Here is a 9,806-nt window from a genome sequence, read left to right as displayed (position 1 = left end):
TATCCAGAGACTATTAAAGACGCTCCTTTTTTCTTTTTAACTTTTCTTTTTAGTTTTTTTTTTCTTTTCTTCTTTTTTTCCCCTTACTTTTTTATTGCATGTTTTAATTGTTAATTTTGATATATTTTCAAATATACTTCATTTAAATACTTTCTTATGGTTATTTAAAATATTTTTTTAATTACCTTGCTAAATTAATTTATTTTCAAATGAGTCTATACTTAAATACATTTTACTTATAATCCTCATACATTTCAGTTTTAATAGCGAAATATTTAGCATAAGTTTTTTCTTAAGTTTTTTTTTTTTTGTCTTTTTTTTTCCTTGCCTTTTGTTTGAGATCTTTTTTTCTCACTTTAGTCTCTATTTATTATATCCTTTCTTTTCTCTTCTTTTTTTTCCCTCACTATTTGTATAACTATTATTTTAAATGAGTCAAGCGTAAGTTTTTAACTAGTATAATATGATAGATGGTAGACGCTTTCGTGTAACACAACTATGTGACAAAACAATTAAAAGTTAAATTAGATCCATATTTTCTATTTAATTTTTAGTGTCTCAATTGGTGTCTAACTAATCAAATTATACCGTATCATTCTATGAAATAAGAACAAAAGTATTAGTTAAAAAATAATTTAATTTTTTTTACATAATGTGACACGATATGATTAGTTAAATACCAATTAAAACATGACCATGTGACTAATTTTATTTACGTCGCACTGCTGAATCATGATGGAACACTCACAGTCGCATGTCTGTTGTCAGCAAAACAGAGAGCTTAAGCATAGTTGTTTTGCTTTCAACATTTCAAAAGGAAGAAAATAAAATCATGGCAAAACTACGATGAATATTGATGATTTGTGCAATCTTCTATGTAGAAAAACGCATAAAAAATGTATTACACGTATATCCCAAATTAATAACAAAACTTCGTGAATTGATCCTACTTTAAGCATTGTAAATACAAATAAGAGATTTTCCAAACAAAAAAAACAAAAAAAAAAGAAAAAAAAGAAAAAAAAGAAAAGAGAAACCTTATCTTCGTTTTTGATAAGATTGTACGATTAAAAAGAAAATGGTTGGTTCACGTTGAACCTAATAATTATTGGCTTTACCACGTCACGTTTATCTTTTGTCTAGTAATTTGGTCGAAAAAGAAAGAATAGCCCCCAAGATTGTATAAACACTTAAAGGTGAACTCTTTATTCGCGCCACCAGGCAGCAATTTTGTCGTTCAAGTCTTCTATAACAGCTTGTCTGACTGTGCACAGAGAAGTTATTGTCACCAACTCTTGTAGAAAAATCACGTTTCCTGCTTCTGCTCACCCTCTGATATCACGGTTTCTTGCAAGTCAATCCGACCTGTATCAGAAAGCGAAATTATAGGTCAACTTTTTACCGTTCTGCTAGAAAACAAGTCAAGAATATGAATATCAAGTTTCAAGTTGATCACTTATGGCAAGCACAAGTGCAACTTATGGCAAAACTAACATTGACCGCCCAAAAGCTGCACAAAATTTCATATACGGTTTCAGGATAGAGCATTGAGTCTTTTTAAGTATTTACAACCAACATAAATTAGACATTTCTTAAACGAATGTGAGAAAGAAGGATACAATCAATCTCTCGGCTAAAGTATGTTGAGAGCAACTTAGACACACAAGAGTTAGGCGCTACACTGGGACAATACTCCAGAATTAATGCCAAGTGATCATATGTATTATTGAAATTAACTAAATATTATCACGGCAAAATATCTTTTGAGATTATAGTTGATGGCTGCACAAAATTCTCGCTAGTCCGATTTCCAAAGTTGGGATAACAATCATCATCAGAGCACATCTTCTGTATAGCAACTTAATTTCTTGATGTGATCTTCCAAAGCCGTATATGCCCCTACACACTAGTTAGTTTACTCTAGGATGTCGGACCACTCTGTAACTGCATTTTTTTTTTATTATTAATTTCTGCTAGATTGGGATCACCACATGTTAATTACGAAAAGAAGGATCAATGTTCACCATACTACTCCCAGTTGTCACATACGTGATATTAGACCATACTCTATCAGAAAGTAGGATTAAATCAATCACTGTTAGTCATACCTAACAAGGATATTAGAGAGGGAGCCTTTGAAGATTCATTTGATCTCATGTATGTACCTGCAATTAGAACAAAAATACGAGTCTTACATAAATTAATAATATGAAGGCTTCATTTGATGTCATGCGAGCGCTCTTTCCTTATAATTACCATATCATTTGTACCTAATCTACTAATTTAGCTTTCCATCTAAGAAAGTAGTACACAAAGAAAACCTATGAATTCACATTCGTAGTGGAACCTCTCCGGTACACATACTAGAAATTATTGCAGTACGAGGTCCTCTACTACTGTTGTGGCTGGAATTGCCTCTTAAACCTGACAGTCTCGAATGTTACAGAGTTCTCTCTCCTTTTTTCTGTTGAGTTGCGCTAAGGGATGTATAAAAAATTTAGGTAGAAGAGCTACACTTAACCAAAGGCCAATGTTTAACCATATAATACGTACTAGAATTGGTACTCGTCATAATCTGACATTTTAAGTTGAGGCAAAATAGTAGTGTCCTCTTTAAAGTCTCATCGTAGGAGAATGAATTAACTTGGTATGCTGCCCTGACTTAGGTGGCTACCCGTAAGCTATTGTATATCTAAAATTTAAGGCAATGTATTTTCTGACACAGAAGTGCAGTCAAAGAATAGATTGCTATGTTTGTCCATTCAATGGTGTAGAAGATATTCAACTACAAGCGCATACCTGAATTTTCAAGTGATTTAAGGACATCTGATTTCTTGAAAGTATATCCAATAAAATTAGTATCTTTAGATGTCAACATCTGCAACATCAAAGAAGAACACACATTATCCATTTAACTTGAAGAACCACGTATATGTTTTTTCTACAACATCTGCCTGTGTAAATATTTTTTCTACAACTTAGGGTTCCAACTTCCAATCATTCGATGATGTAAAGTTTTAGAATGGAAGGAGCACCTTAATAAGCTATAGGACAAACACACCAATGATTCTATCATCTTCTTGTTGGTTGCGTATATTCTTAAGAATTAGCATTGTAAGAAACCAAACAGGACAATAAGTTCTCTATCCCTGAAGAAGAATCAATTTACAATTGCACGATATCACTAGAATTTGATATTCGCTGAGCCAGATTTCGAGATTCAAATTTCATCAAAAGTGAACATTACCTTCCGCCAAGGTCCCACTGTTGGAATTGTGGACGGCTGGCCCTCCACCTATAAAAGAATTAAGAGACAGAGGGAAGAAACCAACAGCAAAGCTTTAGCATGGATTTCTTATTTAAGAAAAGTATTAAGATAAGAACTTCTAAACTGTGGAACCAGTATTTAAACAAGATTCAGTTTTTAGTGGAACAGATGTGTTCCCACAAGTTAAGACCAAGGCTTAGTTACATAACTTGTGTTGAAACTTGAAAGATAATCAGACTTGCAAGCACTTTGTGCATTTTTATAAAGTATTTAATCCCAGAAAGGACTGAAAGCATTGAATTTCAATTTACACACTTCAGGAAAATTCTCAAAATTCTGCGTGTCCAAGTCACTGGTGACTGTAGGTTTATACGCAGCTTCCATTTCGTAAAGTCTGTCCCATTGAATGCATCTGAACCACGGATGTGCCTGAGAAAAACTTCATCTTAGAAGAGAGCCAAACTCTAACCCCTAAACGTACAACTGCAAAGTAGGAACAGTAAACTATTCTAGACTTGCATTGACCAAACAAACTACCAATTTATGAAGTTGAGAATTAATTTTCTGAAGTTTCCTGATACCAGTAAAGAACATTGCTTTTTCTTCAAAGGCAGTTACCTTTAGTTCGTCTACTCCTCGGGTTCCCAACCTTGTTTCAACATTACATAACAAATGACAGATCAAATCCTTAGCCTCATCTGATATTTTTGGTTCCTCAGGGAATTTCAGGCATGTTCTCCAATTGATTATCTGCCAAAGAAAGAAAGATCATTCATTTATTTAAAAAATATCGGAACATAATTGTGATATAGCTGAGAACCACAACTCTTAGATTACCTTGCGGCATGTTATCCTTGGATCGTCAGAACAGAAGGGAGGATAACCTATAAGCATTTCGTACATAATTGCCCCAAGTGACCACCAATCACACTCCATTCCATACCCCTTCTTGAGCAACACTTCAGGAGCCATATAGTCAAGAGTCCCAACAGTTGAAAAGGCCTGTAGGATATAGATGTTAGCAATAACAAACAACAGCCACAAATAACCATTAAATAGGTTCACTAACATATGTATGGTCACACCAGAACTAAATTATTGCAAGAGTTTAAAAACAAAGAGGAAAAGTGGGAATAGAGAAAATAAATAAATAAATAAATAAAACCACAATGATAATAATACCAATGCACGGCGATTGCGTTTCCATTGCTGTAATTTTTCTTTTGGCATCAACCAAGGGACTCTATCACTGGCAGATTTTCCTTCATTTTCAGAAATGGTTTCCTGGTTCATTAAATCTTCATTTTCCAATAGCATTGTCGAATACTTGTCGTCGAGAGGTTTACACAAGCCAAAATCTGAAAGTTTCAAATGGCCATTTCTGTCCAATATCAGGTTGTCCGGTTTTATGTCCCTGTGAACAGAGTACTAGCAAAGTGAGCGACAGGATACTTATTTTACTCATGGACAATAGATGTGTGTCCGCACAAGGCATATGTACGCTCTTATACAAAGGAAATAGCTAGATCTTTTTATTGATCTCTGAATTAAACTCCACTAAAGTATAAATAGAGCAGAAACAAAAAATAAAAAATGTTCCACAATCTGTTTTTGGAATCCAAGTATACCTTAATAGGACAGTCTATATGGATAAAGATGGTAAATAAGAAAAACGCATCTAAAAGTTACTGGAATATTCAGATGTATATATCAAAAAATGGAAAGGTCTCCCAGTTCTATACTTCAATAGGAAAGGTGGAGACCAATCCGGCCTCCAGCCACCTTGAACCATCTAACCAAGAAACTACTATCCAAATTTAGAAGAACAGGGCGGTAAATTGCTCGACCAGGAACAGGCCTGATTGTGATTTCATATTAGCTCAAAGTATCAAAACAGAATGCTAAGACCATTTTTTATTTTATACATAAATAGAGACATGCTCCAAGATGAAGCCGGTAATCAATTTGTGAATTTTTGTACTTATTATCATTCTTCTTTTCCTTTTTCTTAAAAGGTTATACACCTCATTTATGAGAAAGTAAATTATGTTGTTAAACGGAATGGAATAGAATGTTCAGGGTTGGTTGAATGAAGCAACACATGATTGCCATACCTATGAATATAGTTGTGTTGATGAATTGAATGAATGGCTAGAATACTTTCCGCAATATAAAAACATGCAACATCTTCAGAAAGAACATCTTCTCTCATCAATAGGGTCATGATATCACCACCAGGTAAATACTCCATGATAAGATACAAGAAATCAGAATCTTGAAAGGAATAAAAGAGTTGAACTATGCAGCGGCTATCAACCTCAGCGAGCAAGTTCCTCTCGGAGCGGACATGCTCAACCTAATTTGTCGAAAGAAAGCAGGCAATAAGCAATTGATGAACACCAACAAAATTGGTATATTTGAAGTTTCAGATCAAGCAAAATAAATCCAGAACTTATTTTATTTTCCGTTAAGTGATTCTCCTCTATATAGAATGTTATCATTTTCTCCCAAGCCTCTCATTAGCTTCCTCGTTTTCATGTGGATTCAAGAGAACATTGACCAGATAAGATATAGCTTTAGAGGTACTTTCAATTACTTATGTAACCAATACTTTCAATTGTTCATAAAATTTCTTAAGGATAAGGGGAGATATCTTTAGTATTAAAAAGCATCCTCTGTCCTCATAAGCAAAAGTAGATTTTTATATATTGGATAATTTTTTGTCACCTGTCCACGGCTAAGCATCTCTGACTTCTTCAATTTCTTCATAGCAAAAATCTCTCCTGTGTTTTTCGCCCGACACAACCTCACCTGCATTCATAAAGCATAATGTCCTATCAACATATATTATATATATGTATGTATATATATAAAGCATGGTGAATAAATTGTTGAGGAAAAATACACCCCTACAGTCACGCAGCAAAAAAAATAAATTGAAACAAAAAATAACAAAAAAAATAGATAAGACAAAGATTTATTTGGTTCAGGAGAGGAAGAAAAAATTCACTAACAGTTACAGAATTACATACTCAACAAACTTTCTCATTTTCTCTCTCTACTCAAAACCCCTTACACCTTTGCCTATCTCTCTCCTCACTTTTCTCTCTTTCTCTCAAAAGGAGACGCTCTTTCTCTGCACTTATCCCTCTAAGCACACAAAACCCTACATGAACGACTTATTTATAGACTCCTATGAGCCATAAAATAACTTTTGCCTACAAACAGAAAAACAATAACTTACCTAAAAAAATACAAAATAATTACTTTTCCAAAACCAATTTGAGACAATTACCTAACATAAATCTCGTGACAAAAATGCGGTACATATAGGCCCTATTTGAAGTTGGTTTTGTTTTTATTTTTCACGTTTTCGGAGAAAAAAAAAATGAAAATGGGAGAAAAACGGCGTTTGGCACAATTAAAGACAAAACAAAATTGAAAACGATTTTTTAGTTTAGTGTAAAATAAGAGAAAAATGAAAAACGACTTTTATTCGTTTTTCATTTTTTGTTTCTATTTTCTCCTCTCTCGAGTAAAGAGAGAGAAAAAGAGACATTAATGGATTTTTTTATGCTGAAAACAATCTCTTGATAAAACTACCAAACGCATTTTCAAAAATGATTTATGTCTGAGATTGAAAACGTTTTCATTTTCATTTTCATGCAAAAAATAAAATCATTTTGGAACGAGTTCCAAACGCACCCATAATATTCTACTCCCATTAATTATTACCCATTCAAATTTAATAATCATGCTAATTAAAAACAAGAGATAGTAAATAGGCTTCACAAAAATAATTAACAGGGGAACATTACTTATTTGACTACTCTATTGTTTTATAAAGTGCATATCATAATTAGTATTTACTCAACAAGAACATTCATAATCCTTGCATAAGATGTTAGATTGCAAGTTTTCTATACCTCACCAAATGCACCTTTACCAATTACAGTTAATTGCTCAAAGTCATCAATTCCAATTTTACGTCTTTGTAGCCTCATATATTCAGTTTCTCTGCGTTCTAAATTCCTCAGCATCTGCTCTTGTTCCTCCACAGATATCTCAGCCTCTTGTGCCTTTCTCTGAAGTGCACGCCGTCTGAAAGAGTAACAAAAAATTGCAAATAATGAAAAAGCAACTTCATTAAATTTCTAACAAATTATTATTCTGAACTTGATGATTATATGACTTTGCCAATCATTTGATTTGATCAACTCCTTAATATACCTAGATACAAAAACAGAATCTAATTAATGTCACAGGATTTCAACCAATATAATTAGTTGCCAAATCCAGAATTCATCAAGGCGAAGACATATTGAACAAAATAACACAAAAAAGTCAACACGGATACGAATCGATGAAAAAAAAAAGAAAAAACAAAATGCATACCTCTCTTTGCGCTCCTGCAATTCCTGTAGATAGTTCTTGTAGTGATTCTCTATGAACTGCTTGGCCGCCGCGGCTTTCTGCCTCGTCACCGGCGACGAAACGGACACATCCGGACCCGAATCAAATCCGCCCCGATCCGCCTTCAGGTTCAGAGCCCCCAACCTAACCGTTCTATCTCCACCGTCCATTCTCAGAGCCCCCAATCGAGATCAACCAAGCACACCAAGAGAATCTCTTGAACAAATAGTGAATCAGTCAAGAAGCATTTCCAGAGATCGACGAGCTTTTCACTTGAAACCCTAGTTTCGAGGAGAGATCCAGTTACAGTTTGGGCGAAATACAGAGAGGTAGGAGTACGAGCTTAAAAGGCTATGAACTGGCACATATCAAGTGTGTGTGTGTGTGTGTGTGTGTGTATATATATATATGTTGGTGTGTGTGTGTGTATATATTTACATTTATATATATGGCTAGCAAGGCTGTCTTATTAAGGTGTGATTTGTGGTTTGCTTGGATTTGTAAAAGTATTGTACTTGCTTCTGGGGAATTGAGTGCGATCGACGCCATCGTTTTCCTCGCATGAACTGGAATCTTGGAGGCAAATTCTTATATTCTATTATTTTATTCATTTCTGACTTTTAATTACAGATACAGAGACAAAAAAAATAAATAAAAACGAAAAATAAAGAGAGGAGGGAAATTTGGTGTGTTGGCGACTGGCGAGTAGCTTGTGTCGTGTCGGCGAGGAAGGGAAGAGAAGGCCTTGGAAAATGGGATTGGGGAGTTGAAAATGCGTACGGACCTTGTAAAGTGCATATAATCTGTCCCCGTGACTGTGTCGGTGTATGGGATGACGTGTCTCTTTTAAGGGAGGTGATTGGCGAGGTCTTTTGGGAGGGAGGTGAGATTAGCAAAAGGTTTTTGACAGATTTTTTTTTTTAATTTTTAAATTTTATTTTTATTCATGTAAGTGTGTGTGCTGGGTTTGGGATATCTGACTACTGATAGAGCGACACGTGGTTGTCAGAAAATCTCTTATATCCTTATGGTCCCTCAAAATCTATCGAGGAATTCAAGGCCGGATTCGCGACACCTACTCTCAACCTAAAAGTGAACCTTACGGGCAAAATTAAATAGAATAGAATAAATAAGTATTATTGACGAGTGACGAGACATATTTTTTACGTGTTTAATTTTTTAGATTTGACACTTATTACTTCTAATCTTTTTAACGTTTTGCGAATTGACAAATTACTCATTGAAAATCTAAATTTTAAAAAATTATTATGAATTTAATAAAGCATTGCGTCAAAGTCCTAAATCAAAGATGGCAGAAACATCGACGTGCACAAATGTAACGCACTCAATCCATATTTAAAGTATGAATGTTTACTTTCTAAATGAGTGCAGATGATAGATACTAAGGATTATTTGTACAAATTTTAAAAGTTACCACTTTGAGACAATTGTAAAAAAAAAATAAATAAATAAATAATAAAAAAACTCATATATCATGGGCCCATTCCGATTGACTTTTTTTTTTTTAATATCACAATAAATTCAATTTGGCATCCATTTATTAAGACTAATATATCATCTATCAACAAAGTAATACAAAAGTGATTGGCCGGCATTTAATAAAACGTTGAGTAATTGTAGAAAAATGTAGCCCAAGCGGACCCCAAGACAACGAGACATCAAGATGAGATATTTTTCTTCTAGACTCCATTACTGCAAAATGATTATTTCTAGTGTGAAACATTATTGACAGTAAATAATCACATAACAATTTGATAATTGCATCATCAACCACACTTGGTACTCTTGATCCTTTTAAAAGAGTTTTCACTTGTACTCGTGATCGAATCAAAATTTTATATCTATACTTCGCTAATTTCTATAAATGTCTATTTACCTAATTGATTGGAAAAGAAAACATTGATGAATTGCTCGGAAAGCTGCATCAAAGTTTCATTAGTGGGTCTAATATACTCTCTCTCTCTCTCTCTCTCTCTCTCTCTTCCTCTCTTTCTCTTTCTCTTCCCCCCCTATCCTCCGTCGGAAAGCTGCATCAAAGTTTCATTAGTGGCTCTCTCTCTCTCTCTCTCCCCCCGCTTATATATTAGAGCCACGACCTATGTCT

The 9,806-nt window shown here is 34.1% G+C and overlaps 1 protein-coding gene across 1 annotated transcript; it reads right to left on the bottom strand.

Annotated features, from left to right (window-relative positions):
* Positions 1 to 951: 951 nt before the first annotated feature.
* On the bottom strand, positions 952 to 8,361 carry LOC21392887 (serine/threonine-protein kinase tricorner). Its single transcript, XM_024175933.1, has 12 exons — positions 7,664 to 8,361; positions 7,195 to 7,369; positions 5,996 to 6,079; positions 5,383 to 5,624; positions 4,451 to 4,682; positions 4,106 to 4,270; positions 3,887 to 4,018; positions 3,584 to 3,697; positions 3,248 to 3,295; positions 2,800 to 2,878; positions 2,109 to 2,165; positions 952 to 1,365 (listed from the first exon to the last, which is right to left on the bottom strand). The coding sequence occupies exons 1-12, from the start codon at positions 7,849 to 7,851 to the stop codon at positions 1,307 to 1,309; spliced, it is 1,575 nt and encodes a 524-aa protein (XP_024031701.1). The 5' UTR covers positions 7,852 to 8,361; the 3' UTR covers positions 952 to 1,306.
* Between the last annotated feature and the right edge of the window lie 1,445 nt (positions 8,362 to 9,806).

This window comes from Morus notabilis, unplaced genomic scaffold (assembly GCF_000414095.1).
Source record: "Morus notabilis unplaced genomic scaffold, ASM41409v2 Scaffold2216, whole genome shotgun sequence".
Classification (NCBI taxonomy): domain Eukaryota; kingdom Viridiplantae; phylum Streptophyta; class Magnoliopsida; order Rosales; family Moraceae; genus Morus; species Morus notabilis.
Note: the sequence above shows the minus strand (reverse complement) of the source record. Positions and strands in the feature narration are given on the sequence as shown.